The 17,670-nt window shown below is 42.6% G+C and overlaps 1 protein-coding gene across 1 annotated transcript in view; it reads left to right on the top strand.

The window, feature by feature from the left end:
- Positions 1–10,023, top strand: part of pdlim4 (PDZ and LIM domain 4) — a 56,197-nt gene extending 46,174 nt beyond the window's left edge. The window contains exons 6-7 of the mRNA XM_030438556.1: positions 6,844–6,982; positions 9,521–10,023. Of these exons, the coding sequence (XP_030294416.1) occupies positions 6,844–6,982; positions 9,521–9,725 (344 nt within the window). The 3' untranslated portion in view covers positions 9,726–10,023. The remainder of the gene's footprint in view (positions 1–6,843; positions 6,983–9,520) is intronic.
- The last annotated feature ends 7,647 nt before the right edge of the window (positions 10,024–17,670 follow it).

Below are 17,670 nucleotides of genomic sequence, written 5' to 3'. Positions count from 1 at the left end.
TTGGACTAAGCAGGGTTCCTTTTTTGTTGACGTTAGCGCGGCCTGACATTTTAGCCGCACTCCTTTTCATAAGTCACGTTTCATAACTGTTTATAGTACATTTCTGATGAATCCCTGGTCACAGCTATTACATATGTATGCTTGTTTCTAAGAGGTTCCCCTGGTCCCAACAGACTATAAAGAGCTGAAACAACCCAAACCCTGTCTGGCAGGTGCAATGAGACAGTTACAAGGTTCCAAGCACGCATCCATGCAATTCTAAGGAACTGTTTTCTAGATTTTTGTGTATAAGTAAGGTGTAAGGAAACACTTCCTCCTTTTCAAATGAGGAACTTCCTGACAAAGGCTACTTTCAGGGACACATTTAAGCAAACTACACTGAGGACCAAATCAATTGGAATAAAAGCTGACGACTGGGTCAGTGCTTCAGCTGGGGCTTAATAAGACTTTGTTAATAAGAGTGAATAAGACAGCCAAAGGGACATCTCGCCTCGCTCAGGAGGCTCCTGTCTGACTGTTGGGAGCTCCTCTGTCTTACTGGCATAGTTTTCCTTTTATAGAAAGACACAGACGGTGAAGTTCGGCATAGAGAGGAGGACTGGGAGAGAGAAAAGAAAGGATAGAGAGAGCAGGAGGAAGATGAAGCGCTTTAAATAGCTCACACACGCAAGAAATGGGGGAGGGAGGTTTTGGTTTGACAATTTACTGTAAAAACAACTTCACATGGGACAATAAAGTGAGAAATATGGTTTTCCTGTGTGCCTTTTGACCGCTCAGCATTCCAGCTTTTGAGGGGGAGTCATGTGATGCTGACAGCAGCAGAGGAGAGCTAATCCTGCACTGAAGCATTCACTTTGGGTTCCCTGTTTACCATGACAGCAGGGCAAACGCTGTGAAAGTCGTAATTCTAAGTCAAGTGCTGTTTGTTTGAGGGGACGCAGGCTGGACCTCAGAGAAGTGGCCTGTGATTTATGTTTCTCAACCTCAGCGAGGAACACTGAGGCGTCCTTTAACCCGGGATGCTATTAGTGGAGTGTTACCAGCTGTGAATGTCAGAATCCGCAGTGTCAAAGTCAACATGTTCACTCAGTAATCTTTGCATATGTATTTTGTGATGTAGTACTCTATTTGAATGTATACATTAGAGAGCCCGCCTCCAGAGATTTGCTTTGAGAGAGTTTACATACATACAAATGATGTCTCGACTAACTGAGCACATCCCGACAAAAAGCCTTCAACAATGGATTCCACAACATCGTCCAATCGTTGAGCAGTGGGGCAGCAAACGCAAACCTGACGCAGACCGATGAAAGATCAATTTCATTGAATTGTGTTCTGGAGTGTGTCACCTTAAAATCATCCTTCAGTGCTGACCCCTCTGTTTGGGTTCACTTCTGCTCAGAACTGCACCGGCTGGTCCCACCGCGAGGCCTGGAACCGAGACCGAAAGGGAGAGCTACAGAAAGAGACGGATGCTAATGACAGACAGAGAGTGACGGAGGCAGAAACACTGCTGATGGATTGTAGAGGTTTAACGGGAACTCTTTTGTCTGCTGTCAGCAGGGAGACTGGCAGCTTGATTGACTAAGCCCTTGCTGAAACAGGGAGACACCTCAGGTTTACATTGGGATCATTTTAAAAGCTACCTGTCTGTCTGTTGATGTTTGGTGTCATTTAATCTGTGTGAGAGAGAGATGCAGTTATAGTCTGTCTCCTTCTCGTCATTTCTAGTAGCTCAATAAAGCAGAACAAGTCCTGTCAACCATCATCCACGGTCCGCTCTCAGGTCAAAGTCAAATCTTCCTGTTTTTCAGTGCATACCTTGCTGTCAGGCTTTTAAATCACAGTGGTTGGTCCTCTTTTGAAGGCGAAAGCCCCTGTAGAGGCCATGTTGACTTTCAGGGGCTTTTAAAGTTAAAGCAAACAGGAGTGTCAGTTTACCAAATCCACAGAGAATTCCACAGAGTCCGCCGTGATTGGACCGCAGTGTGGACGCAAGAGGGCGGAGTGACTGTTTGAAGCAGGCTGATCGATAATAGGAAGTCATTGTACCGATATGAGCGTCTGTTTTTTTCCATTTCTTGTCAGGCTATTATGAGAATAATGTGAAGAGAACTGTTCTGTATGTTAAGATGTTTGTATGTTTTATGGAAAGGCTGAAAATGGAATGTGATGGATAGATAGATGGATAGATAGATAGATAGATAGATAGATAGATAGATAGATAGATAGATAGATAGATAGATAGATAGATAGATAGATAGATAGATAGATAGATAGATAGATAGATAGATAGATGGATAGATAGATAGATAGATAGATGGATAGTAATGTCCATGTTGTAAAGTCCGATGGCACCAGGTAGGAGTGATTTCCTGTGCTGTTCTTTAAGGCAGCAGAGAGAGACAGTGTGATGGAGGAGTGTTTCTTCAACAGCTGGACAACGAAAACAAAATCTATTCCCTGAACTCCTCCATTATTATTTCTTTGAAAGATATACTATTTTGTGCTGTACCTTCCATCAGTTTATTTCAGGAAAAGTGACTTTCCATCAGCTTGCTGGCGGTGTTCGTTGTGCAGAGAGGAAGTGTTACACTTTCAAAGTAAAACACTCGTCTCATTATCGATGGCCTTCTGGGTCTTAACATGTACACTTGGTTAGAAAGCTCACGTACAGTCATATTTATTACTTTGAGCTTACTTTACCTCACTAATGACGTGAAATTAAATGAATCTGTTCCAATAGACCAACTTGGAGAATCTTCGAAGGATCTGCAGTCATGACCAACTCAGATAAGTAACAGGACGTAGATAAACATCATGGCTTCCCTCAAACGCACCACAGAGTAATTCAATTCTGTTCGAAGGAAAAGCAGAGCGGGCATTCCAGCTCCGTTGTTATTCCACAGGGATGAAGAGGGAGCCGGACAGATACAAGATTTAGAGCCCTGGCAACATTTCATTCCTGTGGGGTGAACATGTGATTCCAGAGTCGAGGGTCTTAACCCGTCTACTCTCAGTTGGCACAGGACACTTCATCTTTGACAGCGCTGTAGGTCAGCTGCCACAGAACACTGTCCAGCTGTTGTCTGATATTGTTTGTGCCTCATGCTCAAAAATGAAGGCATTGTCTCATTTGTCTGAACATTTGCAAGAAAAACGTCCTCAGTTTTCCGTCTCAGTAAATCATAAATCAGTTATTTTTGTTTGATTTTCCGTAAATCAACGACCTTGAAGTGTCTTTATGTTTTTGTTTTTTCTCCAATTTTTGAAATGTAATGACATTTTTTTCTCAGACTACTTGTGCGTCCTAGAGATGAAGCGTTTCAATTATTTCACTACTAGCTGCAGTTTAAAGATGCAATATGTAAGAATTGAGTTTTAAACATTTAGTCATTAACTCCATGTGGCATGTTAAAGAGAGTTACTGAAGTTAGCATGCTAACCAGCTAGCCCCAGGCCTGACTACTCTCCCAGCAAGTCATTTCCCTGGTTGTCCAGCTAGCTGCACAGCTAACTGAGCTTACAAGCTAATGGAAGCGTAAGTCATGGATGTATACAAAAGAATAGAGTTAGCAGCAGTTAGCAGGTACTCTGGTGATATGCTGCCCCCATTAGTTGAAATTCAAGAAGGCCAGTTTTTACGTATTGGTCCTTTAACATGTCACAGTTTTGTAACTGAATTATATATTATCTTTAACAACATTTGCTCCCCTTTGGATTTATTTATTATTTTGTTATTTTGATTTGGTTACATTATTATTTCTGTTCAAAATGAAAAGCCAACGTAGAAATGTTGTCGGGACCAAATGTTTAAAACCTCTAATTAAGAAAAATGCTCAAGTGATTTTATACGTTGCCGTTGTGTTGTGAAATACATGAATCCATTGGAATTATGAAATTAGATTTTTCTCAGCCTGCAACTGTGAAATCAAAAACTATAGTATGATATATACTGTATGTGACCTCGTGTGGCATCAGAGTCTCTCCAGCTGATCATTGTGCCCATTTTTAAATAATCTGTCTTGTCACGAAGTCTCGATGAATCCCTTTTTAAAGAAACACGATCCTGAAGTATGTGCAGCATTCTCAGGAGCAGATTTATGTCCCAGAGCGGCTGAAGCAGTATCCAACTATAACTATCTCAAATGATTCGATCATTTCAGCTGTTTATTTTTCTTTACGTTGTGATTTCTGACAGCGTTGAGTTAGGATGGGGGCTGAACATGAGTGTGTGACTGTGGGTCTGGTTGGTGTTAGTCACAGTGCAGGACACACATGTTGTGTGTGGTGAGATACGTCGCTGTCTGTAAAAAAAACATGGCGTCTGTCTGCACTTGGCAACAGAGCGGAAGAAGTCTGGCTATTTAAATAGTAGGAGCAAGACTAAACAAGCACTCGTTCATTCTGCTTTTTGTGTCTCTTCCTCCTGACTGTGGATGGAAAAGTTTTATAAGTCGACCTTCCCTGCTGTGAGAAAGTTACAGGAGTGCTGCACATGAAAGGTTTTCCATTCGAGTGCATCATTAGTTAATAGAGAAATGAATCCTAGAAATAACAGACCCAGCTAACGGCAGCTCTTAAACACACCGCGGAGCAGTCGGAGGCTAATTGTTACTGAGGGATAGAAAGTGCTTTGAGTCAGAAGCTGTGTCAGTGGCAGTGACTGCTGGCCTGTTGGCCTGTGTGGCCTCTGCTGGCACATCATCACAAAGTGGAAGTCATATACCGTAGCTCACAGCTTTGTCCCATTCACCCAGCCTGGTGCACTCGGATCCACTGCAGTGGCTCCAGTATGAAGTGTGCTCCCTTTCATGCATTCCAGTCAGGCATAACTAATCGCTCAATGGTCAGAGCTGATCGCTCTAAAAGAAAATGCCATCCGTGGGAAGGCAGCAAACTTCGTGTGCTGCAGGATAAATATGATGTCATATTTCAAAATGAGAAGAATAAGCTTGGAAAGATTGAAACTCAGTGTTTGAAACAAAAAGATTCAAACCAGATTTAAATATTTTGTCTGCCTGTGAAAACATTATGCCAGCCGTCAAACTTAGTGTCAGTCTTTTTTTTCTTTTAGTTTTTTTAACTAAGACATAACATTTATCCCACAGTACACCACCAGAATCACTGGCCTCAGTCCCTGTAGCAGTATATGCACACATACTTGTTGGTGTAGCTGAAGGAGCTTCTGTATTTTTGTAAATGTTTACCTGTGTAAGCTTTGAGGAAAATCTCCTTGAAGTGCTGCCATTTTCATTTTACCAGATTATTATCACTCAACAAACATCATCCATGTAACTATTTGTGCCACAGAGATGAGTGATCTCAGCTTAGCGTGTGTCATTCACATACATCGTGTAATTGTAGCACATCGGTGGGACGGTTAAAGCTCGACTCTCTAATATGAAATGTTTTCTAGCCAGGCTGACTGATGAATACTTTCTAGGAAGTTCCACTACAGACTGTTGAATGGAGCGCACAGGAATGAGCGAGAGACGGCCAGAGGTCAAAAAAGAAACCCTAAAAAAGAAAATTCAGTGTCACAAACATTTTATTCACACTTATTAACATTTAAACGTGCCATAGAAGCATGTTCACATCAGTGAGTCCTAACCACGTGTGTCTGCAAGCATAAATCTTTTTAGAGTATTCACATGGGGACAAACATAATGGTGAGTCAGAGGAAGAGGTGAAGTGAAACATCCTGTTTGTGAAAGCGAGCAACAGGGTTACTCGTGTGTGTTTCCAACAGTCAAGTGTTTTGTTAAGTGGCTGCTTTTGTGTTCTGTGTGGTTGTTTTGCAGTGCTGCTTGGCAGCTGGTTCATGTCTAGATGCTAACCCTAGATTCTAGATTTACAGGCTTCATATTGCCAGAAGAAAAAGCATTGACATTTTGGAACACTACCATGAGGCGCTTTGTTTCTGTACATGTAGTGGTTGCAATGTAGTTTCAGTTACTTTTATCGTGTGAAGATGCAGGTGAGCTAGATGTTACTGCGATGTACAAATGCAAACCGGGTTGTTGTCACAGAAAAAAACTATTCTGTATCGTACTTTAAAAGGTTATGGTAGCAACCAGATGATATAGCTAGCTAGCCAACCTTAACTTCAGCTCTTCAGATGCTATACCAGCTGGCTAAACTACAACAACATTGATCATTTGTCAAATAAAGCTACAAATATTTCACTGCGGCTCAACTGCACAGTCAAGCGCGACTGGGTTTCAATCTAGACACAACCATCTTTTAGGTGTTTAAATGCAGGAGAGTCCAAAATGTTGTCTCACAATGTTCAAAGTCGACTGTGGAAATGACTTAATCTGATGTGAATTGGGTGGACAAAATAACAGAAACGGTATCATGTAGACTGTGATTTCCACCAGATCAGTAACACCTCAGTGAACTGGACATGTTTAATTTGTCACAATGTGTATTTTGTGACTGTTGGAAGAATAGTCCATGAAACTGTGTCAGAGAAATAACATGAACCATAACTGTGGATGCCTGTGCCATGCCCTCTGCCCACAGAGTAACACACATCTGTGAGGAGGGCCAGAAATAGTGAGACATATCTCAGTGGGGAACACAAACTGACCCATGGTAGTGTGGGAAATATCAATCCATCGTTTATCACTAGAAACCTACGGAGACCTGACAACCAGCACAGACTTACTACCTGGAACTCAGAGGAAATGTCTCGCCCAGTGGAAACACATCTCTCCTGACTTACACACACGTTCCATCAACAAGGTTGCCTGGTTCCACATTTAGAGTATGCTTGCTCATTGACAAGGTCGTTTCCCAAGTTCCTATATTTATTCTGTGGTTATTTTGTATTTCCAGGTGTGTCCCCGACAGAGAGAATGAGAAACCTCAAGTCTCCAGTCAGGTCTCCAGTCCCAAAACTGGGCAGCCCCATCCCCAGCCCCATGCCGGGTCTCCAGAAGCTTCCCCAGTGCACTCGCTGCTGTAACGGCATCGTGTAAGTATTCTTCAGATGGACGTATGAGATAACAGAAGATCCTATAAAATAATTTCAGTGTGTCTTTTTGCTCAGAGACGCATTTTGAGTAGGTTGTGATTCAATTTGTTTCTTGATGTGTCCAAAATTTCTATTTTAAACGTAAAATATCATTAAAATGTTTGTGATTCTTCCCAAATAAACACAAGAACCACAGCATGGAGCTCCCTGGTATAAAAGTAATGACCGCTGTGGTCTACGATTACAGACTGCTGTAGGTAAATATGTAAATATGAGACTGAAAATGTGAAGGATTTATGTCGCCACAGATTTGCTATTTTAATACAATCTGAAAATTATATGTCTCTGTCTGATTTTATCACTCCTCTTGTGGTCACAACAGTTTTTTTCACATGATGTGAGTCAAAGTTCTCCGTCTGTACTTGGAAACAAAGACGGACCTGCTGAGACAGGCGTCTCCTCATCCTCAGAGGAATCTATTCCCATTTATCATCTTAATGATTAAACCACACCATCCTCCTCCACACCCTCTCTACCAACACACACTGTAATCACACATCTACCTGCATGCACACACACACACACACACACACGCACGCACGCACGCACGCACGCACGCACACACACACACACACAATAAGCGCGAGTTCGCTCCCTCACTTTGCTGCCAGAGTAACAGCGTGCACCGGTAATCCCCCCTCTATTAAAGCAGCTGCAGGTAAGCCGTGATGTCATCGTCTTACTTTACTTGTTAACAAGAGTGCATTGTGGGAGAATGCAGGGCACAATAAGGCTGTTATGAGCTGGGAGCATTTTACAGCTTTGTGAAAATCTAATACAGAGCACTGTGTGAAGAGTGCTGCGGTTAAAAGTGGTTAAATAAAGAAGCAGGAGCACGACTGAACGCAGTCCCCACTCCAGAATGAACAACGCCCTTAACAACTGCCCTCACTGTGTGACTGAGTGAAGCAATGCACAGCTCATACTCCCAGGTGAGACAGAATGAGTGTGTGTTACCTTCCCTCCACCTGAGACTGCTATCAGGATGTGTTCTTTGAATACATCTCGTAAATATCTGGACATATATTCAAATGCTGCATGGTGACAGTGGCTGTGCAGTGTGATAGATACTGATTAACTGAGCCAGTCATCATCACTAACTTCCTTTTTAAGTGTTCTGCTTCATGTTTCGTCCTCTGCGATGATGACACCTCCATAAAAACTGCCTGCAGTTCCTTTTAAGGCGCTCTGCAACTGCATGATTTTCCTATCTTGCACTTTCATACTTCTCAGTAGTTCAACCCTGTGGTGTTCCTTTGTAGGGCTGCTCTGCTCTATCTTTATTACACTTTCTCTTCCACCACATATAAGTCTGTGTTCCTCCTGTACACTTTCAGATTCAGGGTGCAGCAGCAAATACACCAGATAGAAATTGAAATCTGTCGTGACAAAACAGGATCCGTTTGACTCCCAGCATCCATAAGGCTCATCTGTCCTCCACAGACGAGGAAACAGAACCGTAGCACTGGAACTGATGTTCACAGTCAGTGTGTCTCATTGGTAATATTAGTGAAGACAATTCTCTGTCCACATTCTCTGTCCATGATGCATTCAATGACCTCACAGAGCACCACTGTCTACAACTCTGCCTCCTTCTAAACAGGCACACATTATGTGTACATCACAACCCGCTCCACTGTCGCCATGTTTGTTGTTGTCAGGAACTCTATTGGATGTATTATTTAGCAGCCATGCTAAAGTAAAGAACACATGGATGTATGTGGGTTACATTAGCTACGTCGTTTGAGATGGATCTTTCTATGTGTGTATGTTCCGGAGTCACAAATGAACCTTCAGGCTGAACATTTAGAAACAGATCTGGCAAAGAAAATCTAACTTGTAATGAGTTTTTAGAGGATGAATAAAAACCCTGATGTGCAGTTAATTCCAAGCTAAACATCATTCGAATGTTAAAAAGGAAGCGTTCCTGAACCTTTATTCATGGCTACACTTCATAATACAGACACATTAACAGGCTTTTAAAGAAGGCAAGAAACTGAAGGGCTCAAAATATAAATGCGTCAAAACAGTTCACTTCTATATCTTCTCTGCTTTGCTTTTTAACGACTGATTTAAGAATCTTCTATTTTGTACAGACCAAGTGCAGGTAAAGATGAAAAGGCCCCATTTGAGTCTTAGAAGTGGGTTTGAGGTCAGTTTGTCTCTCTTCAGTTGATTCCACCTAAGCAGCCTGGATTAAAACTTTTTCATTTCTTGACATGACCAATGAAAGGACCAGTTAGCACACTAATAAAAGGATCTGAGGGCCAGAATGAAGTCGTTAAACGGCCACATTTGTCCCACAGGCCTCCAGTTGAACAGGTCTGGTAATAGATCTCTCCAGTAACAAAATCGTTTCCATCTCAAGCATCATACTTAATGAATCTATAAAAAGTAATGAGTGTCACACATGGAGCAGCACTTGTTAAAGCCGTTGTGTGTCTGACAGTCTCTGTCTCCCTTTGTCTCTCCATCCAGCGGCACCATCGTGAAGGCCAGGGACAAGCTCTACCACCCCGACTGCTTCATGTGCGACGACTGCGGCGTCAACCTCAAGCAGAGAGGCTACTTCTTCATCGAGGACAGCCTGTACTGTGAGACCCACGCCAAGGCACGCGTCCAGCCTCCAGAGGGCTACGATGTTGTTGCTGTTTACCCCAACTCCAAGGTGGAGCTGGTCTGAGATGGAGATGGAGCCGCTTATACTGTACTATACTTAAATCTGGGAGAACGGGGCTACTGAGTATCCTAGCTTACATTTATCAGGCTCTGTCGAGCAGGAATCTGAACTTGGATCAGTTTTGCTTCTGGGAGGGTCATAAGAAATGCATGTTTCAGTGATCCAAGGTCAGCATTTCTACAGCGACAGATGTGATAAATGAGATGTATATTGAGCATTTTGAAGTATGGTGACAGAGCACAGCTTGGATCAGATGAGTGTCCCAAAACTCAAACCCATTAAACAGCTGACATCGACAGTCCTCATCTCTCAATCCGTGTGTTTACACCAAAACTCCAGATCCAAAAGTAATATTGAACCAGCAGTTAGAAAATGTCCCATCAGGACCACAGTCATCCATGTAATCACTGAGAAACAGGACATGCAAGATAAGAGAATGAAATGACCTCAGCAGCATTACAGGGTCCAGAGGAGACCCTCACTCAAGCCTTAATAACTTAATAACACCAGCGTGTGTGCGTGTGTGTGTGTGTGTGTGTGTGTGTGTGTGTGTGTGTGTGTGTGCGTGTGTGTGTGTGTCTGTGTGTGTGTGTGTGTGTGTGAGTGCGTGTGTCTGTGTGTGTGCATGTGCATGCGTGTGTGTGTGTGTGTGTGTGTGTGTGTGTGTGTGTGTGTGTGTGTGTGTGTCTGTGTGTGTGCATGTGCATGCGTGTGTGTGTGTGTGTGTGAGTGCGTGTGTGTGTGTGTGTGTGTGTGTGCGTGCGTGTGTGTGTGTGTGTGTGTCTGTGTGTGTGCATGTGCGTGCGTGTGCGTGTGTGTGTGTGTGTGTCTGTGTGTGTGCATGTGCGTGCGTGTGCGTGTCTGTGTGTGTCTGTGTGTGTGCATGTGTGTGCATGTGCGTGTGTGTGTGTGTGTGTGTGAGAGATGTGGGTTATCACAAGAGAATTGATGTTGACTGGTGAGTTTGCTGTGATTTACTCTGCAGAGAAGTTGGACTTTGTTCAGACTGCCAATCCAAATCTGTATTTTGACATTTCAAATTTTTGCACAGCAAAAAGAAATTAATACATGAAATGCAACTTTTGCAAATCAGATCCAAACCACACGGGGAGGCGGGTTTCAACGCGGCTCTGTAACTTGACGTAACTGTTTGGACAGTGATGGGTTAGCCGTAGCAGTGCTCAGCTCACTCAACACAAAGCGTTTCCTGTGACTAGCCTACTTCAAAAGGCAAGTCTGCCCGCGTTTCACCACTGAACAGCTTTTAATGTGAAGCTGCATCAGGAGGAAATGCTCGGTTTGCATCAGCAGCAGGTGAACACAGCGCTCTACAGACAGTGAGCTTCTTCTCCTGTACAGAGCTGGTGTACCAGGTACCGCTGGGGTTAGGGTCAGGAGCTTATTAGTTGGTAGGAAATTGGTGGCAGACACTCTTACACAAATCTGATTTGCCTGCAGTCTGAACATAGTGTTGTGCCTTCAGACTTATTTAGCATTTAGCTGTTCTCTTCCCCATATTGCTGCACAGCAAGTCAATTAAGGTGTAATTATATGTTGAAGCTTTGGTCAAGGGGTTTAAAGGTTGTCTTTTTAACTATGTTACAGTTACACATTATACTCCTGCTGTGGATGGATTCTTTTTTAAGTTTACTTTTCAGACTTTCTACGTTACAAACCCGGGAGCAGCTTTGTTTAATCGTCACGTTTTCAACAAAATCAATAAGCAATAGTTCATTTATTAGCATATCTGTAACGAGTTTGATTGTGAGTTTCTAACGTGTGTCAGTATGCTTGGTTAACATCTTTACATCTTTACTGTATGCAGCTATGCAAGCAGCACCTTCTGAAACGTAAACCAAACCCTGCAGGAGAGACGGTTCTGTTCAGGTCCAATTGGATCACAACATAAAATCATAAGCAACAAAATGCAGGAGATGAGACTTTATCACAGATGGCTCTCCAGCACCTGACCAGGACAGGAATTTCAACTCTCACTCAAAGAATTCCAGTTCATAAAAATCAGAGCGAGAGTTCTCCGGCTGTTTATTCAATCACTCTGTTCTGACACCAGCACACCCGATGATAACTTTCAAAAATGGTCATGTGTGTTTGAGACAGGAGACACGGACCACAGAAAAGTGTTTGGAACTCGTAAACTGGGACTCAGCAGCCTCCAACATGTGGGAGTAATATTCACTTTGACCCACAACATAGATATATTGCAGCTCCTCCTTGGAAGCAAAAAAAAAACAGTAGTTGGATGCATAGTTGTATTCCCTTCCTACTATGAACGCAAATGTGTGGTCACAGCCAAGTCCAAGAAGCAAATGAAATATGCTTTTACATTTCCCCCGGGTGAGGAGGGAAACAGAAAGGGAGGGCGCGAGAAGGAGGCGAGGAAGAGAAACGCATGTTTCATGACATCATGACACAATATGTGGCCATCAGTGTTGGCTAATTGTGAGTAGTGAAGTAAACTGGATGGGAAGGAGTGTTGTAATTCTTAATTTTAGAAATGTTTCTAACAAAACTACTTTTTTTAAATTTGGGATGAGAATGAGAAAACGTTGTTTGCGTTGCTGTTATCCCACTTTTATTCTCCTAGATATCAACAGTGATGTGTAGCTGCTGGTGTGCCATCTATACTAGCCATCTTGTAAATTATGTGAAAATGATATTGCTACCACATTGTTCCCTTGGTATTGTACATATTTGTTTTCTGGTGATTCAGCATACAGTGTATAACATGTCACTCACGTGCCTTTGCATTCCCAGCGTCTTGAAATGATTCCTTTCCTCTTCTTGTGTTTAACTTATTGCTCTACCAACACGTTTTTTGTTCTGGAGCTTCCTATTTGCTTTTATTTTGTAGGATCTAAATAAAATGAGAAGTGCATAACCACGACTTGATGGCTCACATTCTTCACTGGTCACAAACTTTCAGGAGGGTTTCAGTTGCACTGCAGCTCCGACATGACAGTCGCTGTGTGAGACCACCAGGCTGCTGTGTGTGTCAGACCTCCACCTCACCGAGGCCTTAAATCTGAGCATTAAGTTGTCAGGACACAAAACCTGGTCTCATGTTTGCGCAGTGCTGCGTCTCATACCACTTTATTGCCCAAGTTATTTTAACTTTATATCAGTGGCCATGCTGTTATAACAGCTGAATTCAGGCTGTGGGTAAAACACAAAGTCTGTCTCTGTTCATTAAACTACAACTGGTGGGGCCTGTTTCTGGACAGGGTATCAATTAAACCAGGAGTCAGCCATACTTTAGTTAATCCCTGTTTTAAAAAGGCTTTCTGAAACACATGTTGCACTGATGTAAGAGGAGTAACTTCCTGACTGGTTAGTTAAAGGTCTGGTCTGCAGGGTTTAGGAGGATCTATACGCAGAAATGGAGTATGATTAAATATGTTTTCATTTCTGTACATTCAACTAAGAATCACTGTTTTCATCACCTTAGAATGAGCCTTTCATATGTGCAGAAGGAGCTGTTGGACTGCCATGTTTCTACAGGAGCCCACAGCGGACAAACCAGACAGTAACTGTTTTAGGAGAGGATGCTATTAAACTCTACACACTGGTTCTTTGGATTCAGAATAAAGGTTGCCAACGTCTGCTAACTGCAGGAATGCTGAAGCTTACTGTACAGATCTTTATGTTGCAACTTAACATTTCTTTAGATTCAGCTTTACATGTTATGGCGTGACTGCATTGCACTTGGTTATGTTTAGGCACAAAAAACATTTAAGGTGGTGCAGAAAAGATTGTTTGGACTTAAAATGACCATCAAACATGGCTGCAAAGTGGACCAATGTCACACCTCCAAATGTTGACACTGAATCTTGAATAGCTTCTTTATCCGTCTTGTGAACTAATCAGGGGTTTGCAGAAAGGAACATTTTCGACCCTGGCGACCCTGCTGTTATACTTCCTGTTAACAGGACGTCTGAAGGCTGAACTCTTTCTCTCAGTGCATTATTGCAATAAGCATTTATGCAAAACTAGTTTAAATCTAAATTATAGTTTGGGTTGCTCCTGTCAATAAGTATTTGTCCTCATCGGGGGTTCTTGTAGGTCTGGAGGTCCACTGACAGTCTGCATTAATCTGAAGCTAAACAATTAAACCCCTATTTAGTTCTACAGAAACTCAAATCCTTCTTCAGGAGAATGGTTAATTAAGGGTCACTTTATTGTAATAGTATTACAAGACATACCTGAAAAAGCTGATGTGAGCACACATGTTTCAGTTGGCATTTTTGGCCAAGAAGTAGCCAAGAAGCTGGATTGCTGTCTGAGAAATTGTCCAGTGGTGCTAAAGTATTCAAACACTTTTAGTGACGCTCATGATTTACACCACACCACCATCAGCGCCAGAGCACAGTGTCGAATGTTATAGCATGTACAGTTACAGCACACGGCACTGACTCCAGGGAATTCTCGTAACAGAAACCAGAAGGCGAGAGGCCACCTCATAAAATGACTTCGCACCTTCCTTAATAACTCGTTCAGCAACCAGTGAATGTGTGCAGGTTTTACGTGAGCTGTGAGAGACATACAGTAGATATGTAACAGAGCGCTGCCGTCTGGAGCGACGGTTAGTTGCATCACTCGAGTTTGCTGGTGTTCATATTGGTGTTGTGCTCAGTCCTAAACTTAAGTGAGTGAGCAGCAGACGTACGTCTGTATAGGATGATTCTGAGGACGAGTGATATTCAGACGTAGAGCAGAAGGGAAAAGCAGAATGGACGAAATCAAAGTTTTCTTTTTTATTGCTTCAAGTTGATTTTTTTTTTTTACTTCTGGTGAGTCAAAGATTAGAACAGTGGTGTTCATCTGTGAAGTTTATCCTGCTTACAAAATGTCTCAGAATCATAATCTTGTGTTTGTCTTCTACAAAAATCCCAAATCCCCAAAAATCTAGATCTAAGAAATTCTGTTGACCTTTTGTTGAGGGAACCGAAACAAAGACAACTTCTGGTTAGCCTACAAAAAACACATCAACCTGCTGCTCTCTCCTGTTCCAACTGACTGACTGACTTTAATCAAGATAAAAGGCTCATCTGTGTCAGGTCACGTTTGGGAACAGTATAATCACCTCAGTGAGCGGCACAGTGTGCTCAAGTTGTATCTTTGTAAGTTATTCAGAATCAACAGCAGACACAAAGACTGAAGAGCTCCGCCCTCCACGCTGCAGATAAACACTTCATATTACAGCCCAACCCACCGTGACATTAACAGACAAGGCAACATTAATTTAACATGACATAAGGGATCTTAATGAATAGAAAATGTATTTTTATCTGTTTATCCAGTTTAGTTTTATAATAGTGCAGGTTTCACACATACTTCTTTTATAATCTATCTCCAGTTAAAAGGTCCTGAGGATGAACGTGAGAGGTCTTTATCTCGTCAGTGTCTGTTCTCTTGGTGAGAACGCTGACGCTGTGTCTGCTGCTGCAGGACTTGATCTGGATGTTTGACAGCTGCTTCTGCTGATGAAGCTTTTGGCCATCATGTGGGATCTCCTGCTGACACTGCATCCTCATTCCCATGACTTAGTTCTTCTCCCACCTGCTTTAAATGTCACACCTTGTCTGCCCCACTTTACTTTCTGTACATCTCTACTGAAGGTAACAATGAACTTATATCACAGTCGTGTTGACCCACCGACAGTCATGTCTTTTCTCCTCTGTATATATACCTGGTCTCTTTCCTTTATCTGTGCACTTCCTATCTCGTGTTCGTTCCTGATCTGTGGCCTACACGGTATCAACTCGCTGTGGTTTGTAAGGTCTTACTGGATGAGTTCCGTCTACACCTTTACATAAGAGACTGTACAAACATCAGAGCAGCATTCTAGCCGTTCCTTTCACATGTAAATTCAATAGCATAACTCAAAAGACCCACAGTGTATGAGCAACACACCACACTTTAAGCTTATCACAGTAAAGGTTCTTGGAGGGTGTAAATGGAGCTGAGCTGGAGGAGGTCAGTGTTATATTAAAGGGCTGACAGCTCTGTAATCACATCCTGTTCTGATGGCTGTGATGTAACTGAAGCACTGAAGCAAGCAATTTTGTGTTTATGACAGCACATGTTACAAAGTCACTGTGCATGCAGCGCACAATTACTGCCCTGTGCGAGTGTACGATTGCTGGGTTCAGTTAGTTTGTTTGTTACTAAAGGTGCAGCTGGTTTCCACACTGTTGACTGCCTTTAACAGTGATGAAGCGTTTGCAGATAGAGTCACACTGCCTGCACATTATTTGGAAGAAGGAGTCGGTTGTATGTTACGTGCGAGGGTGAAGCCATGAGCAGGGGTTGTTTGTTGTTGGATTTGTTGTAGGCACTGAAACTCCTGGGTTAGCTTTAGGAAAAGATTATAATTATGATCATAATTATTGTTAGTAATGTCAGTTGCGTTACAAATCGTACCAACGTAAAATATCTTCAAAACAAATAAATCTTCACACTGGTGTCCAGGAGACTCAGACCCTGGTCTCTGGACATAAAGTCCTGCATGTGCTGCGCCCACCTGAACGACAGCACCAGGACCGTGGACCAGGCTGCTGGATTTGACATGTTGGGAGTCAATCTGACATCTGTACGTGTCAATGTTGCCTGTGATCACAATTTCAGTGAATGGATCAAAATAAGTGAACAGATTTGTTTTGTAGCTGCTTTAATAATGTTATTACGGCTTTACTACCAGAAGCATCGTCCTCACAGTACTCAAGACAAATGAACATCATGCAGAGATCGTCTGACAGAATGTCCTGTTATTGGTCTGAATATCAGAACCATCCAAGTGTTTACACACTTAAAGAGAAACGGAACCACAGTCCAGTTCAATCATGACTGAGACCACCTGGTTTCCTTCCACCAGGTTTGGCTGTTTGGGTCTTGGGGAGGTTTCACACTTCTTTTTCTGGTCGGGATAAAAACTGAAAAGGCCAAAAGTCCAGACCAGTCGAGGTTGGAGTGAAATGGGCCTAATACAAAAGCATCATTATTTCCCCTCATGATGGGTTCACACAAGGTGGCAGGGAGCAACTCTGTAAGGTGAATGGAATGTGGCCGTTTTTCACTCACACCAGGTTCTTTCATTCAAGTAACAGAGCTGTTATAGACTGAAGTCTGAGGGGGATTCTGTATGTCTGTATTTATAAATGCAGTGTGTATTCTTGTATTTTTTTCAATGAGGACAGAATCTACACACAAAGATGAAAAGTCGCACAGTTTGTGTATATTGAGTCCCCTGGTGGTTTGATTCTGGGGATTCTGTGTATGCTACCATGAGGAGAGCTTTACTGTGCAGAGGGCTCCGTGAAGAAATGTGCAAGGAATTTCCCCAAAATGGAGAGCATGAAGAAGACAGTGGGCCAGAGGACTGACCGACAGAAGATATTTGCCTTCTTCAATGATGAGCTGGATCTGTTTCTGGCCCAGTCCCAACAAGCTTGCAGCCGGGATGCTCAGGTGAAGTGTTGTAACCTGAAGTGTTCATGCAGGAGGACATGAAATGTTTCCTTCTATTAAGTCCAGTAATGTCACATTAACAGACGTCAGGCCCTCAAACTGTTTCACATGGAAACAGCACAGAAAGCTGTGATGAATTATTATGTGCTCGGAAATTGTGTCAAAAAATGTAAATTTGATCAAACCAGGAAAGAATCCACATTGCAAAGATGCACAGAGAAGAAATGATCTCTCTGCCAGAAGACTCGTTTGATTTACAGTCAACACCTATTGATGATGGATTCTTCGATGTACAGAGCAAACGTTCTCTGTGAATCTCCTCAGAGTTTAAACGGCTGCCGTCCAGACGAGCCTGCTACACTTCCATTGGTTTTCAGACATGTGCAGCACATCTCTGCCTCCTCACGTCTGTTTCAGTGAACGTGGATATAAAAACCAAACGGATGGCTGTGTTGTGGAGGCA

This window comes from Sparus aurata, chromosome 13 (genome assembly GCF_900880675.1).
Source record: "Sparus aurata chromosome 13, fSpaAur1.1, whole genome shotgun sequence".
Classification (NCBI taxonomy): Eukaryota; Metazoa; Chordata; class Actinopteri; order Spariformes; family Sparidae; genus Sparus; species Sparus aurata.
Note: the sequence above shows the minus strand (reverse complement) of the source record. Positions and strands in the feature narration are given on the sequence as shown.